Here is a 19,037-nt window from a genome sequence, read left to right on the forward strand (position 1 = left end):
GGGAAGTTTAGTAACTCGCCCAAGGTCACATTGCTGCTAAGTAGTGAGAAGAGAGTTTGAACCTGGAAAATCATACGCTTCCCACAATACCCTGTTGCTTCCAAAGCCCACTAACATCAGGGCAAGAATATCACTATTACTGACACTGAAGAAAGATTTACAGACGACATCTTATTGTACGAATGTCCTAAGCATTTAAATTCATTGACGCATTTAGTCAACATGAGGCTGTTGCCTCAGCATGACAAGCCAGTGGATCCAACGATGCCATTTTGTATCTGTTCCTAGTAGCACTGGGGTCTGCAGGTGCCCCTCCCCTTCCCCGAGAAGGCCCAATGAAATAGAGCGAAAATGGAAAGACACAGATGTAGCAAAAGGAAATTACAGTTAAAAATACAGCACAGCCTGTCAGAAAAGAAGTGAAAATAATCATCCACCTTAGAAATTAACCAGGTGACATAAACCTGGTAAGACAAAGATTGGTAACAGGTGTAAAACCCAATGTGCGATGTCAATGAACTGTGGTGGCAAAGAATCCTCAGGGGTCGTATGTGGGCAGGACGGTAAAATCAGAGAAGAGGGGGAGAAGCAGGGAAAATGCACAGTAGGAGGACTGACCTGGTATGAGAGGAGTTGGGGAGAGAGGGAAGGACCCCAAATGACTCCCGGTTTCTGAAGTGGACGGGCAGGCTGCTGTTTATCAAGCAGAGGCAGGCCATTGGGCATTCAGCCTGTAGGCTTGAGGTGGGTGCACGACAGGTAGAAAAAGCAGTTAGGGGTGTAGACCTGGAGCTCAGAAGAGAGATGGGAATGGGTCCATATCGTGTTGAACAGGGAAGACATACTCAGGGAGAGTAATGTGTAAAGAAGAGAGAACTGGGTAGAGGACACTGTCCCAAGAGACACCCACCAGTACAGGAATCAGAGACGAGAAACAGTGGCCACATGATCCAAGAAGCTGGATGGAGTCTGTATTTGAAGAACAGAACTGACAGTTGCCTTGAGGAGGTTAAGGGTGGAAATCCTCCCTCCTGGCCCAGGTAAGATGGGGTTTTCCTAGGCTCTGGAGGCACGACCATCCTTTCAGAGGATGAGACAAGCAAGACAGGACTGCCCTAAGGAAAACAGAGGAATGGATCCGGGAGGGAAAATGTCAGGTGCTAAAAATTCAGAGCCTGCCTAAGCCAAGCCTAAAGAAAGATAAGACCCTGCAAATATTTGACATGTGTTAATGCCAACAAGGGAGAGAATTGATTCTGCTCCAAATAGGGGGCTGCGCCTTGTAAGCGATGATAAGAAAGAAAAGCCATTGATTATCAGCTCCAAACACCAAACCACTTCTTTGCAGAGTTATTGTCTCAGGGACACAGAGAAGAATACGAGAGAATGCAGACTTGTAATAGTTATAGATGATCTGTCCAAATAAACAAAGTGGCTCATCTGCTGTTGAGGGCAGGGTGTAAACTGACCCAGTTGCTGAGGAACTGTCTCAAAGTCTTGGAAATGCTCGCTGACCCAGGAACGATACTTTCAGGAATTTACTGCAGGAAAAATGTGAAATATGTGCACACAGATTTGTGTCTAAAAGGATGTTAATTACAATTTCTAAAAAATTATAAGACTTGATATGCCCAAAATGGAAGTCAAGAGTAAAAATCAGTGGTACGTCTGTATTAAGAGCATGTCAAGACTTGAAGGAAAACAAAGACTTGAATTGAAATTTCCACGTTCTCACCCCTGTTCCATCCATCCAGGCTACTCTGGTTTCTGCCTCTCTGTTCCCCTCAGTAACTGCTCGTGTTAACACCCAGGGTGCCAAATCCAAGGAGACCCTTTTAGAGTACATCTCACTAGACCTTTAGATCTTTTGTAACTTTCTCCATCCTCAGTTCTGCTGTTGGCTTGAAGGTACCACGTTTCCCTGCCCCTAGCCGTTTCTCAGTCGGCTTTTGCAGCCCAGCCCCTTGGTGGTGGCACTGCTTAGGGTCCCCTTTTCTCATCTCCCCACGGAGCCTAGATTGATGACATGTGCTACCAAGGCTTTGTAGGGGGAAACGCGTGCTTCAGGGGAAAACTATGCACTGTCTACGTCACAAGTCTCCTTGGTATCTGATTCTGATTCTACGGGAGCTACTTTACAACCTTGCAAGTTGTAGATAACTGATGGCAATGCAGGATAATTTTTGTCTATAGACATGGAAATGGTTCTGTCTGGTGGAGGAACAATCTTCCCCACTCCCAAAAGGGGGGAAAAAGCCAGTTTTGCATCTATTTGCATATTCGCGTCAATATTCCTCATCTATAAATGTCTCTGATTTTTGGATTTTCCTCTATACTCATTGTGACTCCTTACCAGTTTCCTCATAAACGAATTAAATAAAATCATGCTCATTTTTACATCTGTATACAGAGATATGATTTTACCTTTTCTGGAAAATAATCTTTCAACAGTTTTAAGTGCTATCGAGAGTCAAAGAACTCAAATGGATGTCTCCGTTCCTGACCCCACCCCCCGAATGATTTGTGTATACACAGAGTTGGTTGTCTCTATTTGCAACAGCCATGTTCTACAAAGTTGCACTGAATTAGCAAATACTGAACCACCGTTCCTAGGTTCCTGAGAGCCTCGGATACAACATTTTTGTCAACCGATCAATACATAACTTTGTTCTACATGTGTTTTTGTTTAAAGACACCTTGTTTAATATATATTGTTAATTCGTTAACATTGAACTCGCAGTCAATAGCTATGGCTCACATCAGAACAAAGCTTACCCAACACGTGTGTTTTCTCTGTGAGGCATGCTACAGCCTCCTGCACTTAGGGATACCAGACAGCAATTCAGCACTATGCTTGGGGGCCATTTTAAACAGAAAAATCACCAACATAAAGCACAAAGATGGGAAAAAGCATGGCACTGAATAGACCGTGAAAAGGATATTGTTTACAGTAGGGGGCAGAGCGCCTCCTTGTTCAGCCTTATCTGGGAATGTGTGCATCTGGCAACTCAAAATTTTTCACCTCTCTGCATATGTGTGTGAATGACCGTGAAGGCACCATGAGTATTGATTTTGGTGTTACAATTACATTTCAGCAAATAAATGAATTTGCAAACATGGAGTCTGCAAATATTGAGGGCAGAGTATATTTCTGTACCTACGTTAAATGTAATGTAACTCTCCCCTTAGTTTCAGGATCTGTAAAAACCAAGACTGTGTCTGTTTCATTCACCAAGCTACCTACTTAGTACCTATCTGTATTTACTGAAGTAAAAAATAATAAGTGCATGGGAAAATATACATTTTATGCTGTTAAATAAAGAAATCAGATATAGAACATGTACATGTTGGCTCAGTTTTGTGCAAGGAGATGTGCATGTCCCCATTACAAAAAACAAAAGCCATATAAACCATTGGAAGAATTCTACCAAAATCTGGAACAGTTATCTCCAAGTGTTGATGGGTGGTTTTTTACATTCTTTTAGTATTTTTCTGTATCTTCCAAAATAAAAATAATGAAAGCATATTTCTTTGATCATCACTATAAGATACCATTCAAGTGTGAAGAGCTGCCCCAATTTTCCCACCATGTACAGTAGAGTCTAAAGAATTCCAGGCACTAGAATCTCTCTAACTTGCAAGCAGACATCTTGGTCATCATCTCTCCAGTCTGTTCATATGATGGATCATCTCATTCCCAGATGTCTCTCATCCCCAAGTACTCTCATGGGTAGTATCTTTCATCTAGTATCTTTGAAAAATATATGGCCAGAAATGAGTTTAATGCTCTTGGCATACTACAGGTGCAGGTATCCCACTGCCGAGTCATTCTGAATCCTAAACTCCCCACAATACAGAATATCATTACCTTGTTAGCTACACCTGATTCTGGACACCTACTCACCCATGCTTCAAACCTCTAGAGGTACCAGCAAGACATGGAGGTGAAATGCACAAAGCTCTGTCCTCAGGGAGTTTAGAGTCTAGGACAGCTCAAGTCTGTGGGATGGCCCTTAACTGCCTGTCAAAGGCTTTTAGATGTCTACACTGCCATGGCTTTGATTAAATGCTTTGGGGTGGGTGCAGTGATCAAGTGCATGCACAGAATCCACTATAAAAGGCAATTAAGGGTCACATTATTGACTTCTTTCTTCTTGGGGATATTCCTCTGGGCTCACTTTTATTGTGCTTAGTTCATATACCAACCTATATAAAATAGTCTGCGCCAACTTTAAATGGATTTTCTGCTTAACCTTCAAATTAAAAAAAAATTCAATTAATCAGAACTCCTGCCTTCTCTCATCACCCCCACCTTCCGCACAAGCCATCAAGTTAATCCAAGATTCACAGCACAATGAATCCATCTACAGTGACCAGAGGGCAGGATTCATAAGAGTCTGGGATCAGGAGCTGTTTTATTTCACAACTATCCCAAGATCTGAGGTCTGTGGAAGGTCTCATAATGCCTGAGAGCATCAGGGTGCCCCAGTGTAAAATGGTGGTGATTATCCAAGTTAGTCTCAGAGTCATGGTGAGGATCAACAGAGATAATGTTTATGAAAGGCTCTAGAAAGACAGTATTATAAAGCGTTTGCAAACGTGGGTGGTTTTGGCCACTTGGACAGGGCTAGAACTCTCCTCCCAAAATGAGTTTCCGTAAGTGTGGTCTGGGTGTCTGTCCTGCAATTACGTCAGGTTGGGGGATTCACAGTTAGGGCCCCCTCCCTGACAGGCTTTCTTATGCGAAGCTTTTTTGGGTCAGGCTCCCAGCTTCTTTCTCCTCTGCAAAAAGAATTCTCTCCTGCCTTCCCCAATCCTTCATTGTTTGGGGGCACTGTAAGCTTATTCCACCAAAGGTGCTGGGATCATAGGTTAAACAGTTGTCAACCAAGTTGATACTTCACAGAATACCAAAAGCAATGTAAACCCCGTACTAATTAATGAGTTAAAGATAAAGCAAGAAACACTTAAAAACATCAACTTGGTAACAGTTTTTAAGCACTGATTTGATGCCTTGTTGGGTCATTTAAATTTTTGCCTGTGTATTTTTCTGATTTTCCAAATTTCCTGCAGTGCAGTGTGTGTGTGTGTGTGTGTGTGTGTACACAACATCTATGCATTCAACACTGATTTACTCAGTGTGTACTATGTGCTAGGAATGATTCTGGGCACTAGTGATGAGTACAGATGAGGGGATTGTCCTCGGGGAGCACACAGTCTAATGAAAGGGGCATGTAGTAAACAAGTAGAAACAAATAATTAGATAATCACAGACTGGGATAAGTTCTGTGAACAGCATCATAAATGGCTTGAAAGGAGAGTGGGAAGGAGAGTAATTTAGATTAGGGTGTCAAGCAAGGTCTCTCTGTGAAGTGACCTTTAAAGGGACATGTAAGGGAGGAGGATGAGCTAGTTAGTGAACAGTGTGAGTGGGGAGAGCCCCAGGGAGAGGGAACAGCTTGGGCAAAGGCCCTGAGGCAGGAAAGAGCATGGCCATGGTGTTTTTGAAAAACAAAAGACTTGAATAACAGAAAAAAGATGAACATGGCAGTTGGCACATGTGAGCAAGGCAGAGGGAAATGCAGAAGTGGAGGTTGTAGGCAGACATGAATTAAAGTAGACTTGAAATATCACTTCATGCTTACGGAATTGCCAGATTTTTAGAAGTGATAGTACACAACTCTGTCAAGGTTACCCTGAAAGTGCTCATATCTTTATAAAATAGCATAATTATTTCATTGAAAGCAATCCGGGAAACGCAGCAAAAGCCATAAGGATGTCTCCACTGTTTAATACTGCACTTCTTGAAATTTAGTCTAAGAAAGTAACTCAAGCAGAAGGTTACCAGGCAGAGAGATGGTGACACTTCGGAAACACCCAAATGTCCAACCACACAGGAATCATTAAGCAAATTTTGGCAATCAGACTCTATGGGACACTATGGAGCCATGAAAACAATGTTGAAAATTTCCTTAAGAACATGTAAAGTATTTACTTCAGTGTTGAGTGACAGGCAGGGACACAGGATATGGGGCATAATTACATAACATAAGAATGGGGTTGGTCATATGCGGAATCTAAAAGAAAAAAAAAACAAACAAAGCATAAATACAAAACAGAAACAGACTCACAGACATAGAATACAAACTTGTGATTGCCAAGGGGGCGGGAGGTGGGAAGAGATAGACTGGGATTTCAAAATTGTAGAATAGATAAACAAGATTATACTGTATAGCACAGGGAAATATATACAAGATCTTACAGTAGCTCACAGAGAAAGGAATGTGACAATGAATATATATATATATATATGTTCATGTATAACTGAAAAATTGTGCTCTACACTGGAATTTGACACAACATTGTAAAATGATTATTAATCAATAAAAAATGTTAAAAAAATTAAATTAAATTTAAAAAATAAAAATAAATAAAAATAAAAAAAGAATGGGGTCAGTGATGGAAAGGGGCTATGCACTAACAAAAAGAAATTAACTGGTATATGAGACACATTTTCTACTTTCAAAACTTTGTTTTGACGTCGATACTGCTTTATCTTTTTCAAGTGAGACAAGGACAAAGAGGAAGAAAAGCAGCAACTCTCTTAGCAGCTGTAGGAACTGTGCCTGCTTTTAGCCCTGGGTCCAGCTGGGAAAGGGCCGGTGGGAAGAGTTACAAGGCTCTAAAGATTCAAGACATCCCCAGCAAGGGAAAGCCACATGGTGATTGTGGATGACATCCACTTGTTGCTGGCGCCCCACAGACCTTCCAACTCTCACTCTCAGTTCCTGCCACAGCTCCCCTTAAGAACCCCAGGATGACCGAGGGTCAAGACAACAGGGGGTGTGATTCAGAAACCAGGACTTACACTCTGGTTCCCCTCTTTTCTGACATGTGCAGCCAACTCCTCTGCATCAAGCCAGGTGTGTACTCAATGGTGCACATACTCTATCATTCTTAGTGCAGCGAGACCTCTGCATTCCAGAATGCCAGTGATGGACAAGGCACCCTAGGATTCCTCTGGCTTGGACATAATTTTGGCTGAGGGTGCACATGAGACTTTTGAAATTGTCAGCCCTCTGGGAATGCAGCAAGTGGCTACCCTTTGCCCCTTGAACTCACTGCAGTGAAGATCTTGGGGTTTACTTGTGAGAAGGACCTTGGTAGGGAGAGAGAAAGAGACCTTCTAGGGTGTTAAATTGCCAAAGCATCTACTAAGTTCTAGGCATTGTGCCAGGCACTTAGTTATGGAGCCAGGTGGGTTAAGAGCAAGGATCAGAGTCAGACTTTAAAGGCTCTAAACTTGGCCACTTCCTAATAAGCCTCAGGACTTGGAACAAAGTACTTCACCTTTCTAAGCTTTGGTAGTGATGGTGATGATGGTATGTAACTTCCTTCTGGCGTTGCAAGCAAAGTCAATGCAACATTAGACATCATTAATATTAATGACCCTTATCTGTATCCAGTGAGATTAGCGGTATTACTCCATTTAACAGATGGGTAAACTGGTTCAGAGAGGTTAAGCAAATTGCCCAAAGCTGTGTAGCATCCTAAGGGCAGAACCTGGATTCCAACTCAGATGGAGCTGCAGACAAATCCCTCGTCTGACCATCCCTTTCTCCATCTAAACACAGTGTTTTAAAGTTTGGTTTGCATCCCAGGGTTCAGCAAATGTGCAACTGTTCCTGTACCTTCCAAGAATGTCAATGATTTACTAACTATGATAAAAATAACCTCTCACATTTATACAGAGTGCTTTACAATTTATAACAATCTTTCACAGTCACACTTGACTTTAAGGGGGAAACCTACTTTTAAGTTGTACAAATTTTATAACATAGCAAAATGAAAAGAAAACATTTACAGTGACCCATAATCTCATAATATCATATATATATATGCATATATACACACACATATATATACACATATATACATATATGTATACACACACACGTATATATACACATATACTCCTATATATGTAAATGTGTCATCTGTGCGTGCACAATAATGCAGACAGATAAAATACCTTTTTTAAGGGAGGGTTGTTCCCATTAAAGGAAAGGCTTCGATCCCAGCATTAGCTGCCCTCTCTACACTGCCCTTTAATGTTCACCTTGATGCAAAAGATGTGCAAAATGAGGACTGAGCCTGAAGTTGGAAATCGATTTGGAGGAAGTTGAACTGCTCTGGAAATTAGAAGACTCTGCATCACCTATATGTGATCTGGGAGGGAGAAGGGAGGAAAATGTCAAAAATCCCTGGCCCCTGAAAGGACTTTTAAAGCTGGGAAAGGATTTTGAGTTGTCTGCTGGGTAGCACAGCAATGCAGTCTCTCGCCTGTGTCCCCCACAACACCAAGAGAGGTTCTACTGCTGCAGGAAACAGTCTTGGGTTCATGCAGCTTTGGGAGGGTGGTGGACAGGGGCCAGTTTCACATTTGACTCCATTTGGACAGCCAGGAAGGAAAAACAGAGTGATGTTCTGGAACTCAGGGTAGCTGGCGTATCGAGGGGTCACATGTGCTTCCCTGGGAATCTCTCGACATTTTCAGAGCAGGATCAGATAACGTGCAGGATCTGGAATGGGGGATTCTGGTCAGCACTTTGCAGCTCTATTGGATAAACTGGCACCCACTGACATACAGGCTGCATATTAGTATTTCAAAAAAACTGGGACAGCAATTTCATATGTGGTTTCATAAGCTGATTTTCTTTTACTTATCGTAGCATGAACATTGATCCATGCCATTAGATATTATATAAAAACATGATTTGTAATACCAGCAGAGATGTCCAATGTGTGCATGAAAAAAAAGTATTTAACTATGGTCCTATTGGGGCACTTAAGTGATTTCCAAGTTTTTTCCCCTTACGTACAATGACCTTGGTATACAAACTCTTTTTGAGTAGCTCTGATTATTTCATTAGGGAAAATAATAGCAAATTGTTCTCTAAATACGCTGTGCCAGTTAATCCACCTGCAGAAATGTCTTTAAGAGCCTGCTTCACTGGTTCTTGCCAGTGCTGGTTATTACTACTTTAAAAAAATACATTTTGGTCGTCTTATAGGTTAAATGCATTACTTGATTATCAATCTATGACACTGGACATTTTAAATTTGTTCTTAATCATTCATATTTTGTTTGGCAATTACCTGTTTATACCTTTTAGCCTCTTTAAAAAAAAGCAGCATGGTGACATTCTATCAACTTGTTAGAGCTCTTTATGCATAAGAATATTTTTCCCTTTTTCTCAATTTGTCACATACTTTCCCACACCCAGTTTACCTATTTGCCTTTTGAATTTTGTTCATATAGCACAGAAGGTTTTTCTTCTTCTTCTCTTTTTATATACTAAATTTGTAAACTGTGACTCAGTGGTGTATGCATTTCTTTTTAATGAACTGTAAGTCCCTCCTCATACAAGAAAAATATTTTCTTTGTTTTCTTCTGGTTCTTGCTTTTTTCTGCGTTTAAGCCCTTAATCTATCCAGAATTTATATAGCATATCATGATATCTATGCAATGTATTCTATTTCCTTCCAAATTATTAAACAATTAAAGGATGCTATGTGTTAAGCAATTCTCCACTCATATAAACTTTGAAAGCCAGTTTCACTCTATGCTGGATTCTTTTCTGGGCTTTAATTATTACAGCTATAATAAACTTTGATATTTCACAGTGAAATTCGACCTCCTGACCACTTTTTCAAAGTGTTCTTCACTACTTTCTCCTATATATTCATTCTTTCAGGTCAATTTTGAAATCACTTTGTCAAGTTCCAAGAAGACGCTCATTAGGGTTTTGATTGCAACTGTATTAAACCCATAAATTAATTTGGGGTAAATTGATATCTTCACAATATTAAATTTGCTAATCCAACAGCATGATGTTATCTCTCCATTTACTCATGTCTTGTTTTATCATTCTCAATAAAGTTTTATAAGTGTGTGTGTTTTCATATAGTTTCTGCACATTTCTTGGTTTACCCCTAAGTATTTATATTTTAATTGCATTTGAGAATAGGATACATTTTATTATATTTTATAATGGTTATTACAGGCATATAGCTATTGATTTTTGTTTATTTGCTTTGTGTCTGAGCATAATACTGAAATCTCTTAGAAGTTCTAATAGCTTTTTTTTTTTGGTTTAGTTTATTCTCTGAGGCTTTGAGGCTATTAAGAACATTTTCTGCTAGAAATAAGAAAGTGCCTTTCCATTCCTAGCTTACTAAGAATTCTGATCAGTAAGGAGGGCTGAATTTTTTCCAATTACTTTTAGTCTCTCTGGAGAAGATCAGATGGTTTTTATCCTTTGACCTATTCACACGGAGCATTAGACCAATAGTTTTTCTAATATTCAGCATTTTTCATCAGTGCATTTCTGGTCACGGTGCCTTATGCTTTCATAATGATGCTGGATTTCAGGGTTCATATGAGAAGGAGCTTGAGCTTTGCAACCATGTAATGAAAGATTCAACTCCTAGCTGGGCCATCTGAGCAGGTATATGGCCTGGGTCAGTCACTTACCTTCTAGACAGTCAGTGGAGGAAGTTACATCCACCCCACTAGGTCGCTGCAGGAATTACAGGTACAATAGTACTCGGAACAAGCTCAGTACAATGGGCCTTGCCTATCGCAGATACTCAAGCAGGGCAGCCGCTGTCTTCATTACTACAGTCATCCGTCTTCTTTGTGTTGTTATTTCAAGATTTCCATAGGTATAGGGTTGACTGACCTTCAATTTTAGTATATTTGGGGGCTGTGTTTTTAATTCAGCTAACTAGACAAACAAACAAACATTGTTGGCTTTTATTATCATCAGTACCCCTCCCTGGCTCACGTTTTCCTCAAACTCAACCTTCAAAGTTAGGAGGGATAAGGGAGTGTTTACCAGGGTGTGTTTGTTGACTGACTGTACTTCACCTCCCAGGTGGCCCTAGTTCTCTAGGAAACAGAGGGTGGCAGAACAAGCTAAACATAACAGGATGATTAACAAGGCTTTTCTTGTTACTTTGGAATTTTATGTAAGGCTACAAAACCAAGAAGAGTTACAAGTAAGTAAGCACTGCCCCGTTCAATGGAGGACAGCCAAGACCATTCCCATCCTCCCCCCGCCCCCTTCAGCAGGTACCACTGCAGCCACCTCTCGGTCCTGCAGCCACACATTAAAGATTCCAGAACACCTGCACAGCCACTCATCTGAGCTTCTGCATGAATCCACAGCTGTCTGAGAAAGTAAAGAGAGCAGCAACTAGAGAAATCCTTTACAGCAAGTCCATAACACCACAGTGAGGGAAATCTTCCCAAGCCTGAGATTATTTCTAAATAACGTTCATTAAAGAGCTTCTATGGCCTGGGCTCTCTGCTAGGCAGATCATTTATCTCACTGAAGCTTCACAACAAAATGGTAATGTGTAATCTCCTGCAAGTGGAAGAAAAGAAACTGAGGCACTGAGAGGTGAAGTAACTCAGCCATGATCATCCAGCTAGCAAGGAAGGGCCAGCTTGAAATAAAAATCAGAAACTTTTTAGTTCTAAAGCCCCTATTCTTTTCACTAAATTCTAATGACTACTCTCACTTCATTGAGCTCAGCTATTGGAATTTCTTTTTTATCCCCTTGGAGAAGAGAGAGCGCTAGTCTCATATCACTTCAAGTAGAAATCCATAAATATGTAAATAAAATATAATGTGCAATCAACCCTCAGGTGGAGGGAACAGGAAAAGAGCCCTCCAAATCAGCAGTGCATGTCTCATCTCTGCTGTATCAAGTCGCTTTTCACTAAGAGAGCCTGGATTCTGTGAGACCACGATGAAGTGGGTTCCCAGGCAAGGGCCCTTCGATTCACGAGAGCAAGCAACCACAGTGGGGAGCGCTGTGATCACTTGGCCTGCTGGATTGTTGGTGTGTGATTCCACAACTGTGATGTGAAGAGAGCTTTCCAGCGCCTGGCTCAGGCAGGGCTTTTGAGGATGAAGGGAAGGTTTCTGGGGCATAAAAGAGACAACTTTAGGTTGCTGAAGACCTGTTTTTGAGATAAGGAGGAACACGCCCCCTGAGAGCAAAATCAGAATCCATAAGTGGGTGTTGTATGGAGGTAGATTTGGGTGAAAATAAGGAGAGTTTCTTACATCTGATGCTGGGTGATCATTTTAAGATATCAGTAAGCAGGTGCTCAGGCCATTAAAAATGGTACCTGCAAAAAAGATGCAGGGCCATGTTGGACCAGGACGGTGTCTACACCTCTCATCTTCTTGCCGGCCTTCCTCACTTACTGATGGTGGCTCCCATTCTCAATGCCATTGCCCTCGGCTCTCCTTGAGGACTCCAGATAGTTGATGCTACTAACCTGCCTACTGCCCCTACTCTTTTAACCTAATGGATACTCTCTGCTCCCACATAGGACCCCATTCAGAGTCTTATGATAACCAGGCTAACACTGGGTAGAGAAGGATAATAACCACCCAGGACTCTCAGCAGTGACTTGTCTTCCACGAGAGAACATGAACATCCCATCAGAGGGGGCATTCAAGGTGTGACTGGGCGGGCACCAGAGAGTCCTTCTAGGACCCAACTCCCATTATTGGACATCTGCTGTTGGGGATGTACCAGAGGAAACCACCCGCTGTCCTAGAGCAGAAAACCTCTGAGAGTCCAGACTACAGTATGTACGATCATCGTGTTATGAAATGGGATTTCCTGTGGGGTGATGAAAAACAACAAAAGAACATGGCCCACCCTTCCACATGCCAGTCAGTCCAGAGAAACAGACAAGTAAGACTTCTGGTTTTGAAATCATGATGCATAATCAGAACACCCACAACAACAGTAGCAACAAATAATGATATGTTTCATTACAGGCATCTAAAGAGCATTTTGAGCTTTTCAAAGCACTTTGATGTACATTAGCATGTTTGCTCCCCAGGCCTGCATCTCAGGAAGGATGGTGAATGATTAAACTGAGCAAAGGGAACAAAATGATGTATGGAAAAAAAAAGATGAACGAGGCATCTCAAGAGAACAGCACGAAGAAAGAGAATTACATTGCTTTCATTGGTGCTAAGAAGTTCTTTTGATTTCAAAATCCAGGTGCAATCAGGTAGTTCTCTTGAAAGAAGACGTAATCTGCTGGTCTCTCCCGAACTCCAGATTTACATATTCCATCACCTGCTGTGAGGCTTCACCTCAGACACAGCAGATTCAAACCTGAACTAGCTTTCTGCTCCTAATCCATCTTCTGTGTTTTCCATCTCAGAAAATAGCCTCATCATTCATCTCCCAGGCATCCAAACCAGAAGCCTGGGAATGTCATCTCTCTTCTTCCAGATTCCTACATGAAAATCTGTCCTGGTTCCAACTTAACTGGATAAAGGTCTTAATCTGAATTCGAGACACCGTGTTGGGAGGCTGTTCTATAGCTAAACTCTTGACAATCGCTCTCCTATGGGTGAGATTCTGCTCCCAGTGCAAGGACCTACCTGGTGACCTGTCAGACCTGCTAGAACCAGAATACATCCCCACCTGCCCTTGCGGAAATGGGCCCACTGGTATCTTCTTGATACATGAGCTTGTAGTTTCTAGTTGCACACCTCTGCCTACTTCTAGCATGTCCTTCCTGGGCCAGCCTCTGCCACCAGTACCCAGCACAGAGTTCGGCACATGGGAAGGACTCAGCAGATGTTTGGTGAACAGGACGACAGCGGCACTGTGTGGCAGCCATTCATTCTCAGCTGGTCTCCATAGTTACCAGTCTCCCTATCACTCAGTCCCACCCTCAAGAGGACACTTGCAGAGAGAACTCCATCAAACCATGTGACGGGGAGCTCCTTAGGCCAAGAGATTTAGCTGTAAGAACATAAGTGACTTTTAAGGTTGGTCTGATGTTTCTGTGCCTCAGTTTCTTCCCATTTACCGCTCAGCGATGCCACAAAGATTAAGCAATAGAATGGGCGTACTACCAAAGTGGCATCTGGGGGTGTCAAAGTGTATTAGTGGTCCTTACATTTGGGTGCACACTAGCATCACTGAGAGCTCCTCAAAGCACAGCTTGCTGGGCTCTACTCCCAGATTTTCTAATTCACCAGGTCAGGGAACAGGGCCTGAGAATTTGCATTTGTAACAAGTTTCCAGGTGATGTTGATGCTGTTGGTCCAGAGACCACACTTTGAAAACCACTGCTCTGGGTCATTTTATCAGCATTTTTTTTCCCATGCCAACTTTGTTTTTCTCCATGAAGGATGCTATTTCAATTCTCAACTTTAAGTTTTACTCTTTTTGCTGTTTTGTTGGAATCTTAACCCAGCCTGTAAATTCCCCTGGGCCGAAATTATACCTTCCACGCTCCGCACACACTCATTTTCTGTTTTCTAAAATAATGAGTACATTTCCAGTGCGATTAATAATAGAATAGAGAAAAGGGGAAAAACTCAGACTACCAACCCCAATAAACAGTGTCCACAAATGGGTATCAGCCTTGGAATTCTCTTAAAAATTAATTATGAGGCAAGGAACATTCTACCATCAGTAGCAGTAGAAAAGAAGATTATCTTTTTGATGACACGTTTTGTAAAGTGTAGGTTATTCAAGATTTTAGGCATAACTTACTTAAACACCAACATTTTTTGAAATATAAAACCACAAACAGCATTTCAACCCATAATTTTTATAGTGATAGTCAGACAATTGTGTTTTCAACATGTAAAATCCATTACACAGTCGTGGCAACAATTTGCAATAGACTGTAAATTTTTATTGAGATGATCATCTTGTGATTGAATTTCAAAATGTATTATATGATCATGAGCAAATAAGTCCGTGGGGGCTGCTAAAGTGCTTTGAATATCATTTATAAAGATCAAAAACCCTGGAAACCCTGTGGAAAGAGAAAAGTCTCATCGGCAGGATCAAATCAATTATTTTTATGGGTGACTATTGAATTGCAAAGCTGAGATAAGGTATTACCTGGTTTAATAACATATCCTTATGTCTTATTAAAGTAGTAAGTTTCATAATCAGGTTTCAATGAGGAATTTTACCAAAGGCCTGTTTTAGAAAATAATCGAGAAAATGGTATCTCCATTCATCGTAAGTAGTTCAATGCCATTCAAAGGAATCTTCCCCAGTAACAGAAACACTAGCTTTGAGAAACATGCTACCAAGATGCACTACTGAGATATTTAAGAATGGCTGCAGTCAACTCTGCTGTAACACTTGTTTTGACAACACAAATGTCTTCCAACACACTTGATATATTAAGGAACAACTTGAGCATAGAACGAATTTCACATTTGTTATGTGTTAGTTTGATCACAGAAACACCAGTGAAGCAGAAAACTGCACCCAGCTAAACTGAGCCACGCAGGCATACACAAGATGCACCCACCTCAAACATCTACTTGCTCCCTCCGTTCATGGTGTGTGTTATGATCCACACGTGGTGTCACGACTCACTCCCACTTTCAGACAGCCCTCCTTCACCACTGCACAGTAGCTCACAGGCTGCAGCCTTTCCGACACCCACTTCCCACAAGCAAACTTATGGATGTTTCAAGGTAACACCCCCTTTGTGTTGCAGTATTTACGCACAGCTTAGCCATTAACACGTGCACAATGTGCCGCAGCTTTTCCTACATTCCTCTCTTTTGGAGCATTGTGCCCCAACCCCGCTTTCCCCCATGAACCCAGTGTCTTTTATTGCATAACTCTGAATAATGCAGGGAATTTTAGGCATATGCATGTTGCATTACAGCTGAATTGACTGTGTTTTACTTTTCTTTCTGTTCCATGGAAAACACCGTGCAGATGGGTCCTTCTCTCCCCACCCAGGAGTTGTCAGGGATTCCTTTTCCCTCAGAAGCCAGTGGCCTGGCTTACACAGGGAAGTGAACACTTCCCTGATCTCCCACTGAACACCCCCAGCTCTGTATACCACGCTAATGGCACATAACTCTCCATTTATGCACCAAGGTGTGACCAGTGATCAAGGCCATTAGTGTCAGAAAACCTGGGTGCAAATTCTGACTGTGTTACTGGCCAATTCTATGACTTTGGATAGAAAGTCAAAAATACAGTCGCTATTGTTTCATTTACATAAAGATAAAAGTACTTGTATCAAATGGTTACTTAGAGAGGAAAAATGAGATAAAATAATGTGACTTGCAAAAAAACCCCCCACAAAACACTAAGTCCTTTAAATTTTTGGAGCTGCATTCAGAGCCAGAACATCTCAGGAATACAGTCAAAGGTACAACTACAGGCGACACCTCGTATCAGAAACACCACAGAAGCCTGGGGTCCTTGGGGATATAGTTGGAGACAAAGAACCTTCCCAGACACGGTCCCAGCGAGGACACTCTTAAGCAGCAACCAGAAGCCTCAGAGAAACAGTTGGAGCCTGGCCAGAGGGAAGACTGAGCCAGGAGTCTGTAGGGACGTGGAATCCATAAGACCCTTGGAGGGACAGTCTCCACCCAGACTCTTAGGTAGGTGCCAGAAGCCCCGGAGGGACATGAGCCAGGAGGTTCTCAGGGGCTAAGGAAGTCCCAGAATCCACTGAGGGACACTTTCAGAACCAGGAGGCACTCAAGATGTAGCTGGGACCAGGAGCCCCTCAGAAACAGAACTAGAACCAGGAACCTTCAGGGAAATTGTCAAAACCAAGAGCTTATTAGGGTCACAGACCCAGCCCTGGAATCCTTGGGAGCAAAACTAAAATCAGAAACACCTTAGACAGGCAACAGGAACCAGAAACACTCAGAGATAATCCAAACGAGGCCTCAGGGCACACCATCAGAGCCAGAAGCCCTCAGAGATACAACCAGAGCTTGGAACCCTCAGAGACAAAGAACCAAGAGCACTCAGAGACATGATCAGCACTGGGCAGTCTGAGACGCACCGATGGCACAAGGAGCCCCTGGAGACAGAGAACCAGTGTCCCATTGGAGACATTATCAGAATCAGGAACATCTCCACAACATAGCTAGTCAGGCGGTTCTTACAATCACAGTCAAAGCCAGAAGGTTCCCAGAGATGCCACCAGAGCCAGGAGGTCCTCTAAGGCAAGACCAAAACTCTGACTGCTTTTCTCTACACCAGGAAGCACACTCACATCAAAGAAGTTTAGGAATGACTGTCACAGAACGCCAAGAGGAGGATCACTCATAGCAGCTGCCCAACCTCTCAAAATGTAGTCAGGAAGCAGGGTCCTACCTGCACACTTGGTTCTGGTGGTGAGGGGAGGCCCTGGTGGTCCGGTGCCCCCTTCCCCTGGTCGCGTGAGTAGAACCCGGATCTCATACTCCACATCGGGGTCCAGATGCCACAGTTTATAGTTGGGAGAGTCGACAATGTGGGTCTCTGCCCAGGTGCCTGTTGTGGTGCGATATTCCACCTCCTTCAGGATGATGGGGCCATCTCCGATGATGGAGTTGGCATTTGGCTTGATCCACAGGTATGTGGCCCCCACAGCCAGCAGCTCTGGGGGGGCGATGGGTGTGGGAGGCTCTGAAAGACAAGAATCAGCAAAGGACATCAGACCCAAATGATCCACAGAGCAGACTCCAAACTGTGAGGACAAAGGATGGAATTCCAGACAGCCACAGAAAACAGCCCAAATCCCTTTCTCAACCCACCCATGTCCTACTTTAATTAACTAACTGTATGTAAATACTTGAATTAGTATTTCTTCAGTAACTATATTCAACACCCACCATATCTCCTTCATTTAAAGAAAGGAAAGAAAGAAGGAAACATTGAGGAAAATATTTTTCCTGAACACTGTAAAGCTATCTGGGTTAATATTCTGTTTTCTATCCTCAAATGAGAACTTGCCTTTACTAAAGTGGAGTTTGGTTCAAAACCCAGGGGAATCTGAGGTTTACAAATCTTTCTTTTATAGGAACATACCAACTATTAGTGGACTTTCTCCCAAATAGTGGTAGGAGCCTAAGTAGCAATAGGATGATGGCCTAACAGGAATGCAGCTTCTTCCTCGACCCTAGCAGTTTCCTCCAGCAGGGAGCGTCACTGGCCACAGGGGCCCCAGTGGGAATCAAGGGTCAGTGAAAAAGTCATACTGAATTATCTTGCGTTGCCACCTCTCTTCCATTCTATGTGTAAGTTCTATATTTTCAACTTACTAGACTAGAATTTCAACCAGGATTAATGGTGGCCTCTTTCTGGCAATTTTGAGCTCACTGGCAAAGCTGCAGAAATTAACATTTACTTTGTATGTGTTTACCAGGAAATCTCACATATATTACTTAGTGTAATTCTTGGGACATTATCACCTCCATTTTGATGGATAAAAAAAATTGGGAATCCAAGTGATCAGATCACCTAACCAAGATAGTGGAGCAGGTAAGGCAAGATGGGACCCATGTCTGCATGCCTGCCCAGATCAGCTTTCCCCTTGAAAGGCTGTCTGCTTCTTGATAACCATTTCCTAAAAATCAAAGTGGATGTGTATGTTATTATTATTCAGAGCCAAAAACAGCAGTGGAACAATAAAAAAGTGAGGAGGAGAAAATAAGCCCCCTTCCCTACTTCCTAATATAACCTCCATTTTTATTTCTCCACGTTCCATTCCAGTTTCTGTGCATATACTTAAATGTTTTTCATATGGTTATAGCAACACATAGACCCAATGTAGATGTTCTTTTCTTCCCTCACTTATTATATCCAAATGACTTTGTTTATATACGATGTGGATTTTACCATCACTGTCTTTAACAGTTACAGAACAGTCCATCAGATAGATAGTCACACCAATTATTCTCCAGTTGTTGGGCCCATGAGTTGTTTCAAGTTTTGCTATGGTAAATAATGCTGCAATGAACATCTCTGTGCAAATGACTCCAGTCCTTTTAGTTTCATTTTTTCTTAGGACCAACTTCCAAGAATGGGATTATTTTCTCAGAGGGTATGAACAAGTTAATGATTCTTGGAGTAGAACTAGGAAGTGAAGAGTGGGGAAGGCATCTGGGAGTATTGGACAAGGTGGATTTGTTCAGTAACTTTTGAAGGGCCTC

General features: G+C 42.1%; 1 protein-coding gene across 19 annotated transcripts in view; it reads right to left on the bottom strand.

The window, feature by feature from the left end:
• PTPRT (protein tyrosine phosphatase receptor type T) overlaps positions 1–19,037 on the bottom strand; it is a 1,148,549-nt gene that overhangs the window by 499,223 nt on the left and 630,289 nt on the right. For all 19 annotated transcript variants that reach the window (XR_012061742.1, XM_072944247.1, XM_072944255.1 and 16 more), the window contains one exon: positions 17,218–17,511. Coding sequence is in view for 18 of the 19 variants with exons in the window: in XM_072944247.1 (XP_072800348.1) it covers positions 17,218–17,511 (294 nt within the window). In the remaining variant the exon portion in view is untranslated. The remainder of the gene's footprint in view (positions 1–17,217; positions 17,512–19,037) is intronic.

The sequence above is a fragment of the Vicugna pacos genome, chromosome 19 (genome assembly GCF_048564905.1).
Source record: "Vicugna pacos chromosome 19, VicPac4, whole genome shotgun sequence".
Lineage (NCBI taxonomy): Eukaryota > Metazoa > Chordata > Mammalia > Artiodactyla > Camelidae > Vicugna > Vicugna pacos.